This window comes from Myodes glareolus, chromosome 15 (genome assembly GCF_982192425.1).
Source record: "Myodes glareolus chromosome 15, mMyoGla1.1, whole genome shotgun sequence".
In the NCBI taxonomy this organism is placed as follows: Eukaryota; Metazoa; Chordata; class Mammalia; order Rodentia; family Cricetidae; genus Myodes; species Myodes glareolus.
The window spans coordinates 3602395-3627363 of record NC_142040.1 but is presented as its reverse complement, the minus strand read 5'-3'; the positions used below and the strand labels follow the sequence as shown (position 1 = coordinate 3627363).

General features: G+C 38.4%; 1 protein-coding gene across 1 annotated transcript in view; it reads right to left on the bottom strand.

Annotated features, from left to right (window-relative positions):
• Nucleotides 1-24969, bottom strand: part of Pcsk1 (proprotein convertase subtilisin/kexin type 1) — a 39931-nt gene that overhangs the window by 3914 nt on the left and 11048 nt on the right. Inside the window, exons 5-13 of the mRNA XM_048424610.3 lie at nucleotides 24442-24518; nucleotides 18627-18715; nucleotides 15366-15538; nucleotides 13903-14115; nucleotides 11284-11384; nucleotides 4535-4768; nucleotides 3408-3565; nucleotides 2194-2327; nucleotides 675-836 (exon numbers count right to left, since the gene is read on the bottom strand). Of these exons, the coding sequence (XP_048280567.3) occupies nucleotides 675-836; nucleotides 2194-2327; nucleotides 3408-3565; nucleotides 4535-4768; nucleotides 11284-11384; nucleotides 13903-14115; nucleotides 15366-15538; nucleotides 18627-18715; nucleotides 24442-24518 (1341 nt within the window). The remainder of the gene's footprint in view (nucleotides 1-674; nucleotides 837-2193; nucleotides 2328-3407; nucleotides 3566-4534; nucleotides 4769-11283; nucleotides 11385-13902; nucleotides 14116-15365; nucleotides 15539-18626; nucleotides 18716-24441; nucleotides 24519-24969) is intronic.

The following is a 24969-nucleotide window of genomic DNA, read 5'->3' as shown; positions in this document are numbered from 1 at the left end:
GAAGTTTTAATGATTTGACTGTCTAACCTTGGTCTCCTTTCTTTAAATCTTTCTGTAAATATTTTTCTGTCTAGATTACAGTTAAAATAAAATAAAATAAAATTGACATTTGTTTTTATAAAGTTACCTGATTTTTTTTTCTTTCTTTCTTTCTTTCTTTCTTTTTTTTTTTTTTTTTGAGACAGGGTTTCTCTGTATAACCTTGACCATCCTGGAACTCACTCTGCAGACTAGAGATCAGGCTTCCCTGAACTCAAGAGACTCACCTGCCTTTGCCTCCTGAGTGCTGGGATTAAAGGTGTGTGCCACCACTGCCCAACTTAGATGGAATAATTGCCCTGAAAAAAGTACTACATAATATATTATAATAGGTATACCCAAGCATGTAAGACCCAGCGTGATTTGCAATATGTTGTCATACATGGATAAAATTCATGTTATGGAATTCAATTTTATGTTCATCAACTTTAATTAATAAACTCCAGATTTAAGAATATAAGAAAAAACAAAGGTTCATCCAGTTAGGAACCAACAGTTTTTTTCTCTCCCAAGCCCTTTCTCCCTATTTATACATGAATTCTTCCCTTCATAAAAACTAGATGCATCTTTCCTCACTCATTGTTTACTATTGTTCAATAACAGAGTACACATGGCAGGAGCAGAGCCGCACAGACCTCCACCACATTCACCATCTTCTCCACTCCTCTCCTGTCATTCTGGACAGCATTGTAGGGCGTGTACACCCGGGGCTGTTCCATGTGCGCTGGCGGAGAGGAGGTCCCGTGCAAAATCAACTTCCAATTCACAATTCTGCCTTCATTTTGCATTCTTCCAGACTGGCAACAATAAGCACATGTATATTTTAGTCTGTGTTTCAAATATAAAACAAACCTATTCAAACTGGCTAGAGAATCACAAAGTTAAAATCTAATTTTAAGGAGTTGTGCATTTCACATTCAAAGAGCTGTTTTGAAAGGAACTGCTGGATCCATCCCTCTAATGCTATAAAAGTCCAATATTTTAAAAGACTGACTGATTGCCTCACACTCAAGTTTAAAAAGCAGAGTGCCCTGGGTGAATCTGTTTTGTCACATTGGTCCTGTTCATGAGAAACTACTTGTTTCTGAAATATCCGTAAGTCAAACATCTACAACTGTGGCATCAGACTGCATGGATGTGACATGAAGTGGACCCATCGTAGTAAGCCGTTGAGCTTAGTTTCCCACAGCTGAAACTGAGCTAAAGAATTCAGGAGGGGCTGGGAAGGTGACTCAGTGATTAAGAGCACTGACTGCTCTTCCAGAGGATCCAGGTTCACCTTTTGAAGTTTCATGTGATTTATTTTTAAAAATTATCTAGGCAATGAGATCTGCACTGCTGGTCTTTACAATTTTCTCTCAGACCTCAAAGATGGAACACCATAAATTTACATCGCAGCCTTCAGAGAAAGCAGGGAAATGATGCAGGAACAAAGAATTCAGCTATTTGGCTATAAGTCAGACACAGCCCTGACACTTGATCCTTGTGGCATTGTACTTTAGCAAGTCAGAAAGAGTATTAGCACAAATATATCATCTGAAATACTTGCAACCATAGTATTTCAGATTTCCAAATCTCTCTGGTCTTAAAGTGTTAACACAGGTTTTTACCAGCTGAGAGTCTCTATTCTCCAAGTGAAGTCTGGCGTGCTCTAAACCTGTAACGTTGTTGAGTATCATTTGAGCTTTAGAAAACAAAATTTAAAAAACTGTAGTGTATTTTTGTTACTAAAAATAGAAATAAGATATTAAATAAGATGTCTTGCTTAACCTGAAACAGAAACTTGCTACTCAATGAGAGCAGCGGATGAGTTGTAGGGATGTTCTCCTTGACTCCCGAAAAATATCCTAGCAAAGGTGCCTTCATAGCCAGGGGTCTCTGTGATAATGGATGGTTCTAGGGACCACAGGTCACATGACTGGCTGCATACATTTTTTTTTCCTCCCTTCCATCAAAACTGTGTTTAGTAGTCTCTTAAAATTATTGTCTATATAACTAAGTGGGCAGGGCAACCCTATACTTTTATCGTTCTTCTGCTAAGAAGTGGACAGGTCAAGTTTATTAGGACCTAACTCGGGATGTCACCAACATTTTAAAGTATTTCAAAGTATTTGAAAATGAGTTTTGTTTCTTTGTCATCTTACTCATGCTTACCATGTCTGTAATTTTCAATGTCCAGATGCCTACAGGATCCTCTCCCCATGTGTGAACAGACATGAAGTCCCAATTTTTAAAACCATTGGGAGATGTATCCCGCTCCCTTTCAGCCAACAGTACGGTGCTGGTTCCTATTTTCATACAACAAACATGTTAGTGAATATCCTAACCTGACAGTCTGATCATAGCATTTAATAACTATAATTATTTAATAGCATTTAATAACTAATGAATAAGGGTACGATTAAGTGAACTATATATAGTCTATCAGTGTGAGAGGCTGGGAATCTTAGTAGTATTTCAGGAAAATTCCAAGGCATCTAGAAAGTATACCTTTGTAATCAATATAGCCTACTCCCAAGATCCAAGACTTCATATGCCAGAAAGATTGCAGAGTCAGTTAGCACATCTTTCCTTGTCTATTGTCTAAGAAAGCTGAAATTATTCAACTGAATGCTATCAAAATATTTTGTAAGAAATTTTAATAATATGTTTTTATTTATTTGTGTATATGTGTTTGTGTGTACGTGCATGTGTGTGTGCTTACGGGCTTGTGCATACACCTTTGTGAGCCATGGCACATGTGTGGAATTCAGAGGATGACTTGTGGGATTCAGTTCTCTCCTTCAATCACATGGGCCCTGAGGTTGGCACTTGGGCCCTCAGGCTAAACAGCAGAGGGCCCAGATCCCAGATCCATCAGCATACTTAAATATACTGGGACAACTTTTGGTTGGATTGTGGTTTATGGCTCAACAGTTCTTAACTCATCTTAACCAGGACACCCTCAGGAATAGGGTAAAGTCTATATTATCATGTAGTTTTATTTGTATCAATGTGAAGATTTAACCACTATTCTCATTCAAATTTATGGATCACAATTCTTAACTTTTCAATTGATTACTTCAATAATCCAGACATATTTAAAAGTTTTGATAATTATTGAAAATATATCACTGTCACCTAAGAGATATAAATGCTCAGTCTTTAACCTGGGTAAAAGAATGTAATTTGAAAACAGGTGATTTCAGAAAAGTTTATTAATTAGCATACTGGAGTAGGTCAAACCCTTTACCTAGGATCTAGTTGTAGTGAGCAGGAAGAAAGAATCCACCATCAACAACAACAACAAAAAAATGATGTTTTAAAGAATAGTAAATGGCTACAATGAGACTTTGTCCAACAGTCATTGATTGGTTGTTGAAGCTTACCCGCAGCAGAAGTGAGTGTGACATGAAGGTCCCCTCTACGAGAATATTCGATTGTTGCTTCAAACTGTACATGTTCCAGGGACTTGATAACATTTTCTTGTCCTTCACAAGCTCTCGTTGGGATTTCGACAATCACTTCTCCATTAGCTTTCAGGGCTCTACATGCATTAGAGAAGCAACATTAAAGAAAGGGGATCTTTCCTGCCATCCTTTTGCTTCTTTGAATAGTTGCACAGGTGCATGCATGTCTTGAACAGATAATCAGTATGGCTTATAATTATTATATAATTATCTGACTGAGAGGTCAATTCAGAATTATTTGTAGGAGAATTTAATGCATAAGAAAATGGTAAGGAATGCAAATATATAAATATGATGCTATTGCTGTACAATCAAGTTCAGTTGTGTCTTCAATCCAACAAAAGTGGTCCATAACAAAGATAACAATAAGATCCTCATAAAAAAATAAATCCATGTATAGGGCCTTCCTGAGGCATGTTTCCATGCTTTTCAGGCTCAGGGACTTTGTGTGAGTGGATTTTTATTAGCATTTTGGTCGCCTTGATAAAAACAGAATGACAATTATGTCAGATTCTGCTTCCCTAACCACACACAATGACCCAGGACAATCCATAAAGAAATGCAGTAGGAAGTAGGGCTTTTGAAATAAGCTTTAGGTAACATTAGTTGACAAGTACTGGATTCCATCAATGCTAAGTTGCATTTTAAAAACAAACTTAATATTTTTATTTGAGAAAGAATTTTTCATATTTTTTATTTAAAAAGTTTAGTTTTCATTTTATATACCAACCCCAGAGAAAGAATCTTGAAACTAATTGTTGATTAGTATTGGTCTGAGGATGTTTTGTCTTACTGTTATACAAAACAAAGCCTCTAAGGCTTAACTTTACATTGCAGGTAGCCTGCAAGGAGAAATGGAAAGATGTTAGCATGACTAGCAGATCTTTGGTTTCTCCAAGACTCCCCAGAGGGACACAGACAACCTCTGTGAACTCCGTCCTCAGCTATTTCATATGACCAAGTGTATGAGAAAAACTCCAGTGACAACACCTTACCCAAACCGTGCTCTGGGCATGACATTGTTTAAAATTCCTGCAGATCCTTACCTAGGCTCAAAGGCATTGTCTTTTACAACACATTCTTTCTTCTCAGGCACACTTCTCCAGGTCCTAGGATCAGCCAGATCCACCAAAGCTTTGGCATTTAGCAAACCAAATCCAAATCGACTGTTCACCATCAAGCCTGCACCATTCTTTTTCCAACCTGGGTTATTGGCCAATGGGTCATACTCAGAGGTCCAGACAACCAAATGCTGCATGTCTCTCCAGGTGAGATTTGGGCTAGAGAGAAAGTGACCCAAAGTATCTTTTAGGGATAAAATAAAGTATTATTATAATCTCAAGTGCTAAAAATAAGCATTTCCTTCTAGGGATTATTAAATACCTTTTGTAAATATATATTCTGTTGATCAATGTTACGTTCTTTTGTTAAGAACTCAATACAATACTAAAAATCCATACCTACAGCATTCAACTTAAACTCTTACTATCAGTAAAATTCAACCTCAAGCACTGTTGATGTGAGAAATTTTGTTCCGGACTCTAGTTATTTGTATTTATCTAAAGCAATTATTTTGTTTTTTTATTTAATTTTTATTGATTCTTTGGTAATTTCACATCATGTATCCTAATTCTGCTCATTTCCCAGTCCCTGTATATCTCTCTCTCACTGCTGTAGCATCCTCCCAAAGGAAAATTTAAAAACATATTAATTTAAAATGAACCAAAATAAATTAACAAACAAACAAGAAACCCACATCTCTCCTCTGTCTTTCCCACCTCTCCAACACCTCTTCATCTAAGTCTCATTGAGAGCTATGTGTCATGCAGTATCTTGTCTTTTTTTTTTTTTTAATGTAGTCCTGGGTTTCACATACTTATGATCCAACCAAACGCAGATCAAAAGTATTTCAAAAGAAAAACTTTTTATTTGTACTGTTGTGTATATACTTTTCCTTGTTACCATTCTTTAAACAGTGCCATGTAACATAGGCTTTACATTGTATTATATATTATAAGTAATTTGAAAATTACTTAAAATATATGAGGTGTGCATACATTGTTTACAATTACTATATCATTTCATATAAGAGACTTGAGCATTGTAGAACCTGATGCTAAATCTGATCCTTGGCAGATAATGAGGGATGAAAATGAATAAAACTTATCAAGAAACTCTTGGTTTCATGAGATTACTCTTGAAAGGTACTATGCTAAATATTATTAGAATATTCAAGGAGGTGGTTCTGGTTCTTCAGAAATTTGCAGTGTCGTTAAAAAGCCTTTTATGTAACTTTCTATGCTGAGTACTGCATTTATAACTTAATGTACTATGAAAGCCTGGAGAACATCTTTTCTGGGAAGAAGTATGTGAGGTGAAGTTTGAAGGGTTAGTAGAGCTTCTGAAAGGGAGTCCATGGCAACAGGAGCAGAAGTAGCATGATGTGAGAGAACAGCTGGGGCCAGACTACAATCTGAATGCTATGGCAGAGAAGAGACAATGAGGAGAACTGAGTCAGAAGCCTGAAGATGCTGAATGTCATAGAGTCAGCTTCAATTTTGTCATTTATACAGTGAGAATTATTCTGGACTTTTGTTCAAGGAAATGGTGACATTTGATGTTTTAGTAAAATTAATTTGTCAACAATATGTTAAAGTTGGAGACTCAAAGTTTTACAATAGGTTGAGGCCTTCCTTGACTACCCTGCTGAGATGCCCAGCTCTTCCCAACACGCTCCTGGAGGTCATACCCTGCTCTGATGTTTCTCTTTTCTCCATATTACTACATACTGGTCAACTCATCTGTTTTGTGTCTTATTTTCAGCTGCTTTAGCTAGAATTTAGCCACAAGGAGTGAAAACTTATTACCTCATGCCATAATGTTTAGCAAACACACAGAATAATTTCAGGCACAAGAGTAGACAAGAGCATATGGGATTGGCAAACAAGTAGGGGCACCTCACATCAAGTCTGTTGATCTGACTGCTACCCCCAACAGCTGCTTGGTGAAAGGAGAGAGAACTGACTTCTGCCAGGTATCCTCTGATCTCTACATGTGTCTCCTCTATAGCACATACATGTGCACATACATCTACCAGGAGAATATAAGAAAAAAAAGTCTCACCAACCAGTCTACCCAAACATGAACTGAACAAGGACAGCAATAACAGACATGTCAAAGTGGACCAAAGAAAGCCTATGAGGCCTCAATCCTACACAAAGAACTACAGGTACCTAATGAATACTGAGAGTGGGAAAAATTGTCTTCCAGGAAAGAGCACATTGATTATTTTGAAAACATGCACACAAGTTACATTATACAGACTGAACATGTTATATTTAGGAATACATACATATATATATATGTATATATATATAGGATACATATATACATATATATACATATACATACATATACATATACATATATATAGGATCCCGCGTTTTCCCCCTGTTCCTTGAGGTGCAAATTGCAAGGACTGTTTTGGCTAGCCACATAAGCTTCCTGCTAATTTTTGTGCTCGCTCTGCTCCAGCCTGAGGACCTAGCTACAGGGCTTTGTATTACTTTTGGTATGGTAATTTTCCCACCTGCCCAGGAGAACGCCTAGTTTCCTCTCCACTGTCTGTAGCTCTCTCCTTGCCCCCGACCCCCTGCCTGGGTAGGAATTCCCACACAGTGCCAGGCTCTTTGCCCTGTGCTTTCCCGCCTGGCTGGGAGGGGATTTTCTCTTCTGGGGCAAAGGTATATTAACTTTGCAGAAAGCTAAATAAAGTGGCATTCGGCTATCTCTTGACGAATGACCCTGGTTTCTTTGTGTGTGTGTGTCTTTATTTCAATCCCCAGGCCTTTGCCCCAAGCTCGTGGCTGGCACAAAAGCGCCGGAACCATGCCGGGAGGGTGGCACAGATTCGGGTCCCACATATATACATATGTAACAATAATTAATAAAATAAGAGGTCATGAATTTTAAAGAATAATGAGGTTATATAGAAGAGTTTGGAAGGAGAAAAGGAAAGGATAAAACCATATAATTATAATCAAAAATAATAAAACAGTATATGTAGGCAATGTTGATGAATAAGAAGTAGGCTACGTTTAATGCTGATTTAATTTAGAAGCTTATTGCTGTTAGTCATTGGACTATTTCAAGACTTTAAGCTTTTCTTGCTTTTATAAACTCCATTGCTCCCCTCTTGTCAAATAAAGCTTTATTTAATAAATAATGCATATTTTGCAAAGGTTCTATTTTATCATGAGGCTGCAGAATCATGAAAATCTGGCTCAATTTGCTATCATTTCCCCCAAAGCCAATAATGTATCAGTTAGCCAATGCCCTATCTGAATTCAGATATTGACGAGTTTCTAACTTGAACTTTCAAAGAGAATTCTACAAATGTTCTGGGGGTTTGTCCCATGAAGGCTTTGAGCAATATTGATGGTTTATTTCTGTTTCTCTCGACTTTAATAAAGTCAGAGGTTCATCTTTTTATTGACTATGTGCAAAGGTGTGGTAGGATCCAATGATTCACTTGAGAATTTTTTCCCTATTAAAAGTATTCTGATTTTTCTAATTTACTTCTGAAGACTAAGAAGATTATCTATCTGCAAGCTTTCTTAGATACGCTTAATACATACTAATCATGGTACCATAGGCATTTATGCACAGAATTTCTTTCTCCTGAATTTGCCTATTTGGTACCCTACTGGACAGCCCCATAATCACAACTGAATGAAGTCGTAGAAGACAGTTCTTAAGAGTAGAGTAATTAATTCCCAAAGCTTGATTGAAGTACTCCTAGAATTAAAATGCCTTGGATGCCTAGTTAACACAGAGCTTCTAGAATGTACTCTTCAGAATCTGGGTCCTTGGCAATTGGGAAAGAGCATGGAAAATAACTTGCCCTGAGGGATTCTGTACTCAAGTAGGAAAATCTTGCTTTTATAGATTATTTCAGCCTGAAATGATTCTTTCTCCTTCCCTTTCTTTTCCAGTCTCCTAGCTCTTTTTCATAAGTACAGTAAGGCATCTGAGACTTCAGCCTTTTATGGAAACTACATGTTCTTCACATCAGCCTCCTTTGTTTGGTAGGATGATTGGATTCCACTCAACACTCTTCTCCCTGTCAGAACTGTCGGGAACAGCATAGGGTGGTACCATTTCAGGGCAGACAGGTCTGAGTTTACCTATTTTCTTTTTTGTGAGATATTAATCACATATTTCAACCCCTCTAAGTCTCAATCTCTTCACTTATAAAATGTGACTAGTAGTTTCTATATTATAAACATAAGGATTAGGATTAACATTGTATGTGAAAGTTTAGCACAGTGTCTGGCCCACAATAAGAACATGATAAGCACTGAATGCCATTCTTGACAAATTTAATCAAAAGTCATTCATTCTCTCTGGCTGTTTCTTAGGTGGTGATGAGTATTTGAATGATTCAGTCTAGAGTGACTATGGACATAGCTTAGGCTTCTATCTAGAAATTCTAGTATTCAGATTTTTCTGATATATTTAGTCTTGAATAGGCCATTGAATAGAGCTCATGCAATTGAGAAAAAATATCTCAACGATTGTTGTATACTTTAGCAGGATAGATACAAATGCTTAGACAGATAAGTCCATTGTACTGATAACTAGGTCAAAATTAGGGAAAGTAACATCATATTTTCTGCCCCTGGATGATCACAAACTACTAATGTTTAATCATGAAAATGATGTTGATCTTCTAGAACCCACAAGCCAGTGCTCAGAAAACTCTATACATACCTTCTCAAATAATTCTGCATTTATGGAGCAAAGAAATTGGCAGACTACTTGGTAACTAGGCATTCATTTTACAGCAATGATGCCCTTCCTTTAGGCAAAGCTCACTAACGGTAAATAAGATTAATTAGGCTAGATAATTTTTAGACAATTTTCCTCCCATGTAGGTATCAGGGTTCAGAAATTTTAAAATCTCAGGTCTGCAGCTGGAGAGATGGCTCTATGGGTTTTGAGCATTTGCTGTTCTTGCAGAGGACCTGAGTTGATTCCCAGCACAGAACAGGTTATAGGCAACTCCAATTACCTGTAACTCCAGTTCCAGGGGATATGATGCCCTGTTTTAACCTGCAGAGGCATTGCAGGAATGTAGTGCACAAACATGCATACATATAAATAAAAGTAAACATCTAGTTCTTACATAAAAATTAACACTATAAGGTTTTTATGTTATAAAAACACTGCAAACCAAAATGGCCTTGGACTGGTGTACTGTGTTTGCATGCATCTGCTAGACAGTGAATAAAGAAGGGAAAAAGCTCAACTTAATCAAACATCTCTCCAGTTCTTCCCAATAGGTAGACACTAGATAGGAGCCTGGACAGGGGTCATGCCTGGTCTCATTGCTGATACCCAGAAATTCCACCCTCATCTCTTCAGGGAGCCCCAGGGGTCCCAGGGCTTCACCAGACTCCTTTGAACAAAGACTCAGCTGCTCAGAACTCTTCTGGGTGCTTTGGAAGGCAGCATGTCTGTTCCTGCGAGTCTAGTCTGCAAATATGTGGGAGGTGGCCACCTCTTCCAGCTAGGTTAACCTCGTGTCCCCAAGCATCAAAAAGCAGGAACAAGGAAAATAAGCTGTGGACGAATGTATGGGTAAATATGCTCTGTATTTCCCCTCTGTTTTACATGTCAGAATGTTGAACAACTCTTATTAAGCAAAAATGTTACTAAATCCATTTTTTAACATCATATACTAAAATAAAGGCCTGAGGGATTTAGAAGTTAGGCGTGGTAAAGGAGATACAATAAACACAAATAATTTGAGTGTAATTTTGGTTTATGAGATGTTTTAAAGAAAGAAACTCTAGAGAAATAGATCTGCAAACATAGCTGCTTACTTATTAGCTTCATTACACTACATTACCTTTGAGTAAACAGAAAGTAAATGCCAAACTGATAAATTATTAATGGATCTTTGGAGCCTAGGTCATAAAACAAGCCAGGCCCATAAAGAAGCTGTAACACAGGGCAAAAGGTAAAAATTCTGAACGTCATCAATATTGACTCAAGTATTAAACAGGACAGTCTTTCCTCTACACAGCGCGCACTTTAAGGTGAGCACTGGTGGGACTTTAGAAACTGGAGTTTCAAACACTCCTCCTGGGCGACAACAGCATGATGTGGTCTTTCAAGGCAACAACTTGTCCATATGATTCCAAATCATTAAAGCACACCTTTTCTTTGGCTCAGAAGTCCCAGTTCTTTGTGCTTGCCTTAGGGAACATAACAGAAATGCCAGTATTTATAGAAACACGATTGAATGGTTTTATCAGAATTTGTATTTATAGTTTGTAGTAGTATGAAAAGATAGAGTCCTGTTGTTAATTACCATGTCTTATCAGTTATATGAGTTCCAGCATGAAGGCTTTATAATCTGAAGAAAGCATACTTGATCTCAGCATCACTCCCGGGAAATGATTTAAACAGAATTCTGCCTGATATGACAGGCTTATTGCCCAGGAGGAGGACTAGGAGAAAACATAAATTTAGAAAGCTAAGGAACACTGACTGAGATGTGAATCAATATCTTTAATATATTATAGATTTTTAAATATTAGAAAATAATTTAAAATAGGAAATAAATATATATTTAAATCTATACTGAGATATCAACAATGAAAATTTCAAAGTGGCAAGATTTATCTGGATTTTGTTGTTGTTGTTCCTGTTTTTGCAGTTGTCCAAAATTTCTCCTATAACCACATATTCAGAAAACAGTCAAGCTGACCAGATTTGTGAGCCTTACTTTACTTCCAAGGCCAGCGCGAAGATGCCAGCAGCCAGAGGTGCCGAGGCTGAGGTGCCTGTGTGGGTTTCTGTGCACTCGTCATGCAGGTCTGCACTGGTCTGAAAGAGGAGAGGCAGAAACGTGAGGAGCACAGGAGGAGCAACGCTACCGGAGTCTGCATCTGCGGGGACCAAGAAGTCCAAGATTCCATTCTCCACTTCGTCCTTTGAAGTACCAACAACCGGATATTTGCCATCTGCTGATATTTTAGTTCACTTGCCTTTATACGCAACTTGTCTTTAATTCTGGCAGTGAGTTGCCTTTTCTGAGAATGAAGTACTCCCACTATGAATATTTTCTCTTCTGAGATTCCTAAATGAAATGTGTCTATAAAAAAGGAAATGTTTCTAAATCACTATGAATCATCCCAGCCCATTAATCATCAGGTCCATTGTGCATGGTCTGGCATATTTAGAAATTATAACTCAAACAACATTTCCTCTGGCCTTCAGATTGACATCTATCTACCTCTGTCACACAAGAATATAATGACATCTTGATCAAAGTTCTTTGAACAAAACTTCCTTAGAATAGATTTTGCATTAACTTTAAATTTGATTGGAAAGCCGAGTTCATGTCTTCTGCCTTTATAAGGTCAGATTTAAAAATAATCCACATCTGGTTCTGGTTCAGATTATAAAACTACTGTGTATTAGATGTGAACCACGGTCTCATTATATGGTCTTCTCATTAGCAGAATGGAATGTATATTTCCAGACTCAGACCAAGACATAAGTGAGAGCCTGCTTTGTGAAAGTATTTGAAAACAGTATTATTGTATGTAAGAAACTGTACAGGCTAACTTTAGGATAATAAAGAGGTTACTGATATAAATCAGAAATACCAAAAAGCCTTCCAGTCAATCTGCTGGCTGAAAAAGCAGTGGAGCCAAGGGATTACTAAGCAGACACCCACCCAGGCTTCAGTGTCTTTGTGTTAGCTAGAGATTTCAGTGTGTGGGAGGGAGGTGTAAAAAAATAATTTGTTCTATTAGCACCTCCTTTGGCTTCCTACTTAGCATCCTTGAATTTCTCACGTTATGGTGGCTCTGCTTCTCAGAGAGCTGCGGAAGTCAAGATGTCCTTTATACCTGTTGACGCAAATAAGCCCCCAGAGATGACTATGTGGAGGAAAAGGATTACGTAAGAAACAACATTATTGCCACTGTCTCAAATAGAACCCACCATCTGTCTCTGCCAGAACTGGTTTACCTAAGGACAAATCTCCATCAAGGTGGAAATCTCTTCCCTGCTTTAGTGCACTGGGTTTCTGGTGAGGGGAAGTCTATACAGTAGCAATTCTAAAATGCTTAACAGGCAATTTTAACATTTCAACTTTTAACAGAAGCCAACTCTGGATGCTGCAGAAATAGCAACAGCTAGGGTCTCTGAAACCCATGGACAGATGTCTGATATGTTCCTTTCTAAATCTATAAAGTCTGCCTACCATAAAGAACCTTTGAGTAGAATATCACAGTCTATTATTCAAGTAACTGAACATATGGCATGAGAGGGAGGCCAACACCTTTCAGTGGAGACTAAACAGCTTTGTTGCCTAAAGTAGGTACAGAAAAGGAAAAATAAAACACTCATTCATCATGTGCAAACCAGACATTAGTGCTGATGATCTTTTTAGGGCTGTTAGTGGGAATTGTACATATAATCCAGGACCCTCATTCCCAGAAGAGTAGACAAAGATGGAACCCTTACTTTGTTTCCCTTAAGAGACAGAATGTATAATACTATCATAATCTAATGGGATTTCTGGCAACCAGTTCCCAGAACCTGGTAAATATTAACTAGGTCACAGCCTGCTAATTTATTGAGGCAGGGATCTACATGTTTTATTGAGAGGATTCTATGTCCAGAGTTAAATTTGAGGCTTTAAAAGTTTAAATTTAAAGTGCCCATCTCTGTTCTCAATGCCACCAAACAGTTCTTCATCATTATGCCCTTGAAGGGAAATCCAATAATTGTTCATGACTCATGGAAGTGAAGGCACAGGCTTGCGTGGGCTGGAGGAGATTGAAGCCTCTAACTCCCTGTGCTGCTTCCCTGAAGGCTGAGGAGTTCACCCCAGGCGAAATTGAGACTGTTATTTTTCATGTAGGTCATCTTTTCTTAAGCGATATCACCAGTGTACAGTCTATACTTTTATCATTTGCTAACAGTCAAGTCCGACTGTATCCCTGTTATTAAAGGATCACAAAGCACAGGATGATGAAGCCCTATGACCCTGAAATCTCCTTCTAGGCTGTTTCCAGAGATGCATCAGACACTCAGAAAAGGCCTTTGGAGTGTCTGCTGTATGTAATGACAGGTTTTGCGGCTTCTCTGAGCTGAGTTAAAAAAAAAAAATGACAGGGAAGATCATCTTGGCAGAAGTGCTGTTATCCCTGGAGAGAAACTTCTCAATATATGTCAATCTTTCGAGTGATTAAGCCCAAGTCTCCCCAACAGAGACATCAAGCTGAAGCAAATCAGTTTCACCAAAGGTCAGGGAAGAGGATTGTTCTGAATGCCTGCCTTGATCCTCTACCTAGCAGAGACACAGAAACAAAAGTAATCTGAAACCTACTATTCGCTGGTCTGTGTAATCACCGCTGCTGTAGGAGGTAGCCAGTGTGGAGGAGCACTTCTCTGCGTACCAGGGTGACAGGCCTTGCTGGGAGGCGCTGCTGATAGAGATGGTGTAGATGCTGTCTGTGTAGCCATCACAGTCACAGTTATCGCCCTGACGACCCCCATTCCCAGAGGCCCAAACAAAGATGGAGCCCTTCCCTTGTCTCCCCTAAAAGAAAAGAAAAATATAAAATAAACGATCATCATCTATTGTGGTTACTGAAAAGACTACAAAACTACCAGAAAATATATGTAGAATATTCTCAGAGACAATTCTTGAATTTCAGGGTCTCAAGTGTCAATGTCAGGCTGTATATTAGAGACCAGGACCAGAGTGTCCTGGCCAGTCTCTAGTTTTCACGGTCCTCTCGGCAGTGGGGTCCAGCAAGGCTCTTTCTTTCTTCTTTATTAATCTGACCTTTAGCACAAGAACTATAAATCTCTTCACTCTTTTCTTGGCTATGTCACTCTCCTTGAATCTTTGAACTTCCTTTATTTCTGCTTGAATCGTCTGACCGATAGAATGACAAAATCAGGCATTATTCAGATCTGCCTTGCAGCTGCATTAAAAGACTCTGGATTGAATGAAACTCGTCAAGGCCACTTTTCTGTGATTTTTTGATTGGTGCTCTCCAAAGCATCTACTTTTGTCTCATCCTGCTTGGTTCAAGGTCTTAGAATCTGTCCAATAACGCAGTAAACTCCAGTGAAAGAGCAGCATCGGACAGGTGAGAGGATTCCAAGGGCAGGTGCAGTGTAAACAACAGGTGTCGCTGCATTCAACCATACGTTCTCACAGCATGGAGAAGTCTAGGTTAGAGATGACTAACACGTGTGCATGTGTATGGAGGTCATGTATGTATGTACGTGTTCAGATACGTGTGTGTGTGTGGCTGTACATGTGCATTCATGGAGACCAGACCTCAGCCTTGATTGTCATTCTTGAGATATTATCTACCTAACTTTTTAAAAAAATAATCCATCTTGTTTGTTTAAGGCAAGTTTTGTTTAAGGTCAAAGGTTGGCCAGGCAGTGAACTTCAGGGATCTTTGCCTGTTTCTGCTGCCTCAGCACTGGGAGAGCAAATATGCACTGTCCTTTGTGGCTTATAACTCAGAAGCTGGGGCTCCAAATCAAGTTTTCATGTGTTACAACTGCTACTTTTTCATCTGAGCTAACTACCTAACCCCCTAAAAATATTTTTAACGTAAATATTCTAAACATTATGAATCTCTGTGCCATGTAGGACCCAAATATGGCCCTTAATCTTGAACACCCATTGCCTGAAGAGTAATTTAGTTATTTAAGTGCAATTGTACTCATGAAGGTGTTTTCTACAAAGCTCTCTGTATTTTCTGTAATAACCTAAGTGTTCTCCTCTCCTAATAGTCTCCTTGTAGTCTGTATCAAGCATCTCACCTGTTTGACACCATACTCAAATGCCTTCTGAGCTAGTCTCCCAGGCCCCTCCACAGTTTTTCCATCATCATTAGGGCCCCAGCTTGCACTGTAAATATCCACATGGTCAGGGTTGAATCCAATTGAACTGGCTTCAATGGCATCAGTTACAATGCCATCCAGCATTCTTATGCCTGAGCAAAACAAAGAAGCAACACAATGAGAATGTAGCAGGAATACCAGTGTATCCAAACAGAAAAATAAAACACTAATAATCATGTTCTTAAATGACTTTCTGAAGCAAACTAAAACAAGCACAAATAAGACAAGAACAAAAAGCAAGGCAGTCCCTGGATGTTTGCCATGGCTTTGTTCCTAAGAGCACCGAAGACACAGCCCATGCCTCTGTGAGAGGACTTTAGAGTCCACAGTATGTACTGTAAAGTAGCTGCAATTTGTTGCTATTGTTGATGATTCAAATTATTGACCCTAATACTGAGATCAAAGGAAGTGGCATCCTTGTACAAGAGGAAATACCATCCCTACTAGTCATTAAAAATGTCTCCTCTTTCTCTTGCATAGGAACAAAGTAAAAGATGACAGAGAGCTCTCAGAAGGAAAAATAAACCAAACGTCCCTCCCTCAACACACCTGCTCCTAACTGTCATGTGACTATGGCTCAAACTGTCATTCAAAAGCCCTGAGAGAGAGACACAGAGGATCCATATACAATAAGAAACTAACACCAGGGAGGAACTTTGTTTCTTAGCACAGATTAAAAGTAACTCAGAGGTCATTCTTCTATATACTTGTTGAGAAATATTCTTTAAAGAACATGTTGTCTTTTCTTCTAAAAAGTCTAAAGGATGAAGTCATTGCCACAGATTTTACTCCTAAAGGAGACTGCTTTTCATCAGGAGAGAGCTCTCTGTGCATTCCAACACCCTGTCACCCATTAGACTCATGAATTCAAGAGACAAAAAGGAAAAAGGAAATTGAACAGGATAGACAGTTACCTGATTTTTCCTGGCTTTGGCCTAATAATTCAGTGTGCTGCACACTATTATTTACTATGGATCAGAGGGGGGATAATACATAATTCTCATGATCAGTGAATGTCCTGCAGTTTTCCAAGAATTGCTTTTCTAAGCATGGTAGCACCTGCAGTTCCCAGCAGTTGGATGGTAGAGGCAGAAGGATCCATAAAACAAGATCATCCTTGGCTGCACAGTGAGCTCAAAACCAGCCTAGGCTACAGACCCTGTCTGAAAACAGCAACAAGATGCTTTAAATGTGTTTGAAAAAATTATTTTAGCTCTAATTTTTCATAGCTGTATGGATTGAGGAAGCTATTCCACCTCCCTATGTTCACTTTCATCAACTCTAAAATGCAGGCTATGATAACAGAACACTCTAGTTATATGCAGTCATTATTCCACACACAGTGCATACAGAACTTGTCTCTTTACCACTGCCATTTCAGACGGGTGCTGTAGTTCTTGTATTTTATAGGTGGGCAGACTGAAGCCTGAGAGGCACAGTGGATTCTTTAAGACCACACAGCTTGAAAGCAGTAAGCCTGAATTCAAATTTCAAAAATATGGCACCAAAATTTACATAGTCTTCTACAGGGAACACGTTCTAGAACGTACTGTGTGATATTTGACGGATATACAGTAGATGCCTAGTACAGTAAATTGTTGTTCAGATTGGGACTCAACCATCAAAGGCAGAAGTGAAGAAAAAGCACAGTAGATTTAAGATCAGAAGTTTTTTGTTTTGGCTCAATGCCGCCACTGGCTGCTATTAGTTACCTGAAGAACCTGACACAATTCTTCTCCAAAACATGAAGGATCACATAATTTCTTCATAAACTATGACTGTTTGGTTTACAGATACTTAAAAACTGAATTCTTTTTTCAGTTGATCACATGATCTGTGCCTGCCTTCATTTTCTTTAAATTAGAACCGCGTTTTGAAGATGGTACCATGAAAAGAATCAGGAGTGATGTGTGTGTGTTCTAGATTGGTGAGAGATGCAGACATATCCATGTTACAATGTATATAAATTTGGTTTCTAAAAAGAAATCTATAACCAAATTCAAAGTATAACCATGTAGATCCTAATGTAACTTTATTATAATGACATGCTCTGCAAATGATCACTTTGTGGTTATGTTTTGAAAATAAAATTAAGGTCAAAATTTACTAGATAACTGTGAAAGCCCGAGATAGGAAGTAAAGGAAACAGTTTTTATTTCCTCCCTATACCCTGACAGATCTGTTCTTCATTGTTCTCCATTGAAACATGGATTCTACCAGTGTGCTCTCTTGTCTCCAAGCAGTCACCCACAGGAGGGTGTTCATGGAAGGTGAGTAAAGTCTTGTTCATCTGTAGCCTGCCCCTTAGCAGTGGCTTCTTTTACACATGTGAAGACAGAGCTCCTACCTAGGCATTCTCTATGGCTATGCTTTTCTCTCTCTACTTTTCTCTGACCTCTCTTTCCCCTTACTACTTTGAGACCAGAGGTGGCAACCTCTGCTTGTTACAATTAGCCCCTTGTTTGTTACTTCTAATTTATATGAATGGCCTCAGTGACCTCAACTGTCCTTACTGCCCTACACTGAATAAGGCAAGTAGTGCGTTGTCTTTGCTTGGCATCAATAGGTAGCACTGGCTACTACATATAAGAAAAAACCATATTTTTAAAATCTCATTGAAAAACTAGTCTTTGAGCCTGGAATTGAGGCACATACCTTTAATCCCAGCACTGGGGAGGTAGAGGAAGGTGGATTTCTGTGAGTTCAAGGCCAGCTTGGTTTAAAGAGTGAGTTCCAACACAGTCAGGAGTATTATATAGAGAAACCCTGTCTTGAAAGAAAATTAAAAGCAACAACAACAACAACAACAAAAAAAAACCCCAAAACCACACATCCTTTACTAATTAGCAAAGAATTGAGAATCAGGGAAAATCTGCCTAAATTTACCTATTCCTTCTACTTTCTTAGCAAGAATTAAATAGTTATCCTCCTAAAACAGAATATAGAGATTAGATTTCACTTGAGAGCTGTGAAACATACCCATTATTTTTCCTGCAAATATTTATATATCCTAAGAATTCAGAGCCACTATTTTCTTGCAAGTCACCCTCTAGTCCTGCAATCAACTTTGTTAAGAACTCATTTTGCCCTTGGGTTGGAGAAAGTTTTCTCCCCCTCATTTTGTAGCAGGGAAGACATGCCTCGAATTAGCGACAAATTACAGGAAAAGGGCAACCTTACCTCCGACTTTGGAATTGTATGCAACTCCAACTCCACACTTGTGATTGTTTGCTTGCATGGCAATTTCTCCTGCACATCTAGTTCCATGTCTGAAGATTAAAGGAGTAAAACTTATAAAAACAGTAATAAAGATAACAATTGTGTTTTTCACATGACTTCACGGTATTTAGATGTACTTTTTATCAGCGTTCTTCCTTGTGTTCTCCCTATAGAAGTTATTAAATAAAGTTTGTCAAGACGAAGGACATAGGTAGTGGGGACAACACATGTGAGCTCAGAGTCTGACTTCTGCCCCTAACCAATGGAGTGATTTTGGCTCAGTAACTTATCCTCAAAGGACTGTCGTGAAGATCACGTGAGCTGTGTGCAGAGCGTTGAGAGTCAGTTAAGAACCTGGTCAGTGTAGCTTCTGACACTGCTGTGAGTAAGCCAACACCCAGGGACAGTGCCACCAGCACATCTTCTGCTCCTTACATCCTGCTGGGAAATGGTTTGTCACTTTCTATCCTAGGAATGGTCTTGGATAAAGTAGTTCTCAATCAGTCCTTGTAAAGTAGGACAGACTAGGGTCCTTTTGTTAGCCCTTCTCTGTGCCTCTGATCATGCATCACACTATGATACCCAAAGATCTTGTTAACAAGCAGTATGTGTGTGTGTGTGTGTGATTTTTCTGGAGACACTGCTGACCGAGAAATGAGACCTTCTTCTAACCTGCTTGAGACCTGAGCAAGGCTGGTTTTCCAAAGAGAGTAATTGGTGATACACACTATTTAGTGAAATATACCAATCCCTAGAGCATACTGACTTCTACTACTGAAGCATCAGTTACAAAATTCTGGAGAAAATAATTGGGCTTTCTTTTGTCAGCCTGACTCCGGAAGGCCTATAACCAACAAGAATGCTGAGATGAATCCATTTCTGGGGTTTATTTGCTAGTGACTTACAGTAGCCACTGACAGATATGCTGACATAGATGAACAGTGAAGGGTTACCTTTTAGCAGCAGCAATAGTCAGCTACTTCTAGAAAGTACTGCACAGGCTATAGTAATTCATCCCAACACATGATGCAAAATTCCTGAAGTTACTGGGCCAACAAAGAGAGTTCTGCTTATTATTTTCTCAGAAGTTCCAAATATGATTTCCTGGTCTCTTTGACAAATGGTATTCCTGCCCCCTTATGCTAATAGTGGACAGGAATTCTAGGTCAGAGAAATGTCAGTTATTATTATTATTGTTGTTGTTTATAATAGGACTTGCCTGTTATAAGGAATGTCTGCTTTAGGATTTTTTGTTGTTGTTGTGGTTGGTGGTGGTGGTTTGTTTTTCTTTTGTTCAGTTTATAAGCTAGTATGTTCTCACTTAGTTAAGTAGGCTGTCAATGATTCTGTGGGATTCTTTCTGAAATAATGGCTACCTCTCCCAGGCAGCTTTGAAGCACTGAAGCTGATTTAGGAGAAGAAAATACTACCCTTCCTTATAAACCTTGAGGGTGAACTAGCAGGTAAATGAAATACATTTGCTGCCACTCAGGACCCTGTGGAGAATGAAGCTAAATGGGAAAGCAATTTTAACAGTGGCTGATGTTGTGGGAACACATTTTGCAACTTCTGAAGCTAGGTCACCTGCTGGTGATTATGAAATTTCCATTTTGCATTTTATCTTTGAGTTAGTGACTGAAGCTGTCCTGAAACTTTCTAGAGAATAAATCAGAACACATAAAGATACCTCACAGTAGCCGATCCTGGAATTCTTTGGACAATGATTCAACAGGATGCAACCTATGCCTGTCACTGAAGATTTTACTTGATGGCATATGATGTCTAGTTGAGTACTATCCCCCAATATATGATGACTCCATTTACATTTCTTTCATATAGTATATGATTAGGGAAACTTCTACAATAAGAGATCTTTTTTGAGAAACCATGGGGAAAGCCATTCTGACTGAAGGTAAGATGAAATATCAAAGTAGTTTAACTGACATTTTCCAGATGGTTAAGGATGTTGAATATTTTTTGAATGTTAGTCATTTTTATTGGTTGCTTTTCACAGCAATGATGTCAAGGCCCAATAAAGGCTAAAGACACTGCTCACTTATATCATCAGACACAGAGAAATTAAGCTGGTGCCCACCTAGAACATTCACTTCTTTACTGACTAGTATTCATGGTGTTAATAGACACTCTGCACACTACTGGGGAGAAAAGCTCATCACTACAACCACTGTGACCTACAACAGCAATCTGCTTACAATATATATACTAGTGCAATATTAGCACCCATTCACTACAAGATGAAGGTTCTCGATAAGGGTTGAGTAATGTACTTATTATGGGTATAGTAATATGTCATTAGGAGTCCTTGTCTTGTCATGCTGCTTTAGTATTGGGCTTTCTCTTAGGCCCATAACCTATCTTGTCTTAGACTCCCATTAGCAAAGTCAGTTATAAGTTCCGTTTTATAGAATAGGCCTTAAATCTAAACAAAATGTGGTTGATTATCCAAACAAACAATCAATTTCTACTAACTTAGAACAGTGATAGTAACTGGCATTTTAAAAATTGATTAAAAATTTTTCAAAAGGTAATGACTATTATTTTGCTTATAACATCCTTTTGACATTATTTAACTGGAAATGTATCTGATAACTGGGGTTGAAATACTCAATACAGGTTCATGCCAGCTTAACAGTAAGAGTTACCTAAAATTTTATGATTTATTGTTTGGTGATTCTTCTTCTGATTGGCAGAGGGCATTCATATGTGGCTCTAGTAGTAATTAAGCAGTGAAAGGGATGGATTAAAGACTACTCATGGAATTTGGAACCCAGTGCTGTACAGGGCCACTTATTTCTTGAACCTAAGAAATGTTATGTCTGACAATGTGTGAGAAGTAACTACTTTTGGATTGTAGCTTTTGAAAAGTGATAGGAATACTATCATTCTGGGTGATAGTCAAGAGTGCTCTGAGAAATATTCCTATCTTATTTTCAAGTACAGATTCTGAATTGGCTGAAATAACCCAAAATATGTTTCTCCTTCTGCTCATATCAAATGATGCTATTCTTGCAATACTGATTTTTAATGAAATGCAGTTCACCTCATTTTCTAAGTGAGAAACCACCATCACTGTCAATACCACTACCATCGTCCTTATCATTAAAATCATGCCAGTAAATAATTATTTACATTTCTATGTATTAATGCCTATTCTATAAATATGCATATAAATATATACATATCTTCATAGTCTCCATAATAAAACAGTTATTAAAAACATTAATTTTCAAAAGATGTTGATATTTAAACATAAAATCACTTGACTTTGTTGAGTCAACTAGAAGTAGAAGATCTGAGACTAATTGTTGTACAGATGGTATGTTAACTTTACACTATGTGGAAGGCCCATGGTGGGCAATGCTCTGGAAACACAGGGTTTTCAGGATAAGCATAAACAACACTATATGGGACTTTGAAACTCACTATGAGGATAACAAAAAAGAAAGAAGTTTGGCTACATTTTTATGTGGAATGTTTTCCAAATGCCCATGTGCCGAGGGCTTGTTCTCTACCTTAGCCCTACTGGAAGGTACTGGAACAAATAATAGATAAAATTTATATAATCAGGAACATATCCTAAAAAGTTGATTGTGAGGTGCAGGGCTCTTCTTCTCTGGTTGCTTCCTGCTGCTGTGAGGTGAACAACTTATTCCACCACAAGTCCAAAGAGCAGCAGAGACAACTGAATATGGACTGAACCCTCTAAAACTGTAAACCAAGAGAAACCTTTCCCCTTTTCAAGTTGATTTAACTTTATTTGTTACAGTAATGCATATAATGACTCATAAAAGGTCTGTTTCTTTCTCATGATCAGAGAAACAACAGAGTACCACTACACAAGTTATCACCTCTATTGCGCCATATAACCAGACCCAAAACTCTACACAGGATGGAGGTACACTGCCTGCTCTCTCACTAAGTCTCCCCAGACTCATCATTTGGCCACAGGAAGATTGTTCTTAGTCTTAACCAGAGGTGCAATGAAAGCATTTTTATACAATTCAAATAAGGTCATGACTATTCTCAAGTATTTACTGCCCATTTGAGAAGTGAGTTATTTCCCCATGAGTTACTCCAACTACATGCTAGTAATTGGCAAAGCTAAAACTTCCAGCTGGGCAAATACCACATGGCATTAGCCTAGTGTTCTAAAACGAACTTGTATTCCTATTGTTTCTGATTGTCCCAACTGAGATACATTTCTAAAATCTTGTCCATGAGCTCAGCTGTCATTCTCACTCAAGATGTTCCCACTTTCTTCCCAGGAGACACCACTGCTTTCCCCTGTACTGCTATTGTAATGTTCTACATTTGTGGTTAACTCCTTTACTCAAACCCCTTCCCTTTTCTTCAGGAAGAAACAAGCACTGGAATTTGAGGTAAAACCTATATGTTCAGTCTTTCTTTTTGGTGTGTATTATTCTTCTGGAGGTGGGCTGGCAGAAGCAGTCAGGGCTCAGTAGCCTAGAAACAAATTTATAGAATTTTCAATCAGTCTTTAGGGATCTGGAGGAAATCCTCAGGTCTTTCTCTCAGGTAGTAGGTGCTGATGGAGTTGGCCATACACATCTGGGATCTCTACCTGAAGAGAAGGTATGAGAGTAGAAGGCAGGTGTACATGTGGAAGGGGCTCAGCTCAGGGGTGAGTGAAGTTGCTAGTATGTGTTAAGTGCTCCTTCTTGGAGAGGGGTGGTAAGGTGGAAAGTTCTTCTTTATATGTATTGCTTTTATTGGTTGATGAATAAAGAAGTTATTTTGGCCTGTGATAGGGTAGAATAGGCTAGGCGTGGAAGACTGAACTAAATGCTGGGAGAAAGAAGGAGGAGTCAGCGGGATGCCATGTAGCCACCAGTGGGGCAAGATGCGAGCTGCCAGTTGAAACCTTGCCAGTAAACCACAGCCACGTGGTGATACACAGATTAATAAAAATGGGTTAAATTAAGATGTAAAAATTAGCCAATAAGAAGCCTGAGCTAATAGGCCAAGCAGTGATTTAATTAATATGCCTGAGTTATTATCTCATAGTCTGGGCAGTCAGGAACAAACCAGCAGCCTCCCCCATCAGGGTGGTCCTTAGGGAGTGGGCATGGATGTGGTTTACTGCTCGAAATTGATGTCTGCCTAGAGAAGGAATTATGTATCCAAGTACAAATATTGAGGATGCATAGAGCTGTTTGGAGTGAGTGGAGTTGAGGTGGGAGAGAGTCTAGGTTTCCTAGATAAGGATAAAGCAAGAATGAGCTCTCACAGAATGTAAGGCTGGGGTGGAAAGGAATACCTCACCTGAGTTCCTTTGTCTGCTACCTGACTATGACTTCCTGACGGAACTAGATTAGAGCATGATAGTTACTAGCATGGAAAGCTGTTCAGTGTTGGTATTTATCTGCGTATATTTATTTATGTTTCTTTTTCATAATTAATATCAAGCATGAAGGGAGGCACACAGTTTACATTCATAACATTCCTAAAATTCTTTGTAAATTAAGAAATATTCACTTGTACTTGAGGAGTAATTTCATGATATAAAAATGACAGTTTTGTAAAATAAAAAACTTAACTAAATATGCTTCTATAAACTAAAAGGAATATGAAAACAGGTTTTTGTTTCTGTTTTAAAAGCAATGAAATATGGTACAGAGAGTATGTAGCACCATTTACTAAGACTTGAAATAGGTCTAAATCTATAGCATAAGTATCCCTAACAAGAAAAAAGCAGTGTATATACTTTATTCCTCCAAAATGCACATTTACTCACTTGTTTTCATTTGTGGGATCGTATCGGGGAAATGGATCATGATCATTATCATTAAAATCATAGCTTGCCTCTGGATCCTAAAGAGACAATGGAAATAACAAAATAGTGTCATAAAAAGGCAGCATTTCTTGAGCTTCTTCTATCCTGGCAAATAGCTCCAAAGAATGAATTTCAGAGCTTCTAGCCTGACTTATCATGTATTAAACCCACAAACGGGCAACAGTGATGAGCAAGGTACCCAACACTCAGTGAATGTACCAAACTCATATTCCACAGATGCTCAGAAAGCTGTACAAACCAGCAATCCATGGGGTCAGCTGTCTCATTTTTCAGAAACAATGAGGCCCAGAGAAGTTGGGTGACTTATTAAGACCACAGAGATAATTATTGATGTGGCAACTTGCATCCCTTCATAAGCAAGGTGCAAAAAGATGGCTGTGGGGTGGGCTGACTTCTATAATGTTTTCCTTCAGCCTTATTATGCACAGTAAGAAATCATTAAATTTAATTACTGAAAATTTACTTGAA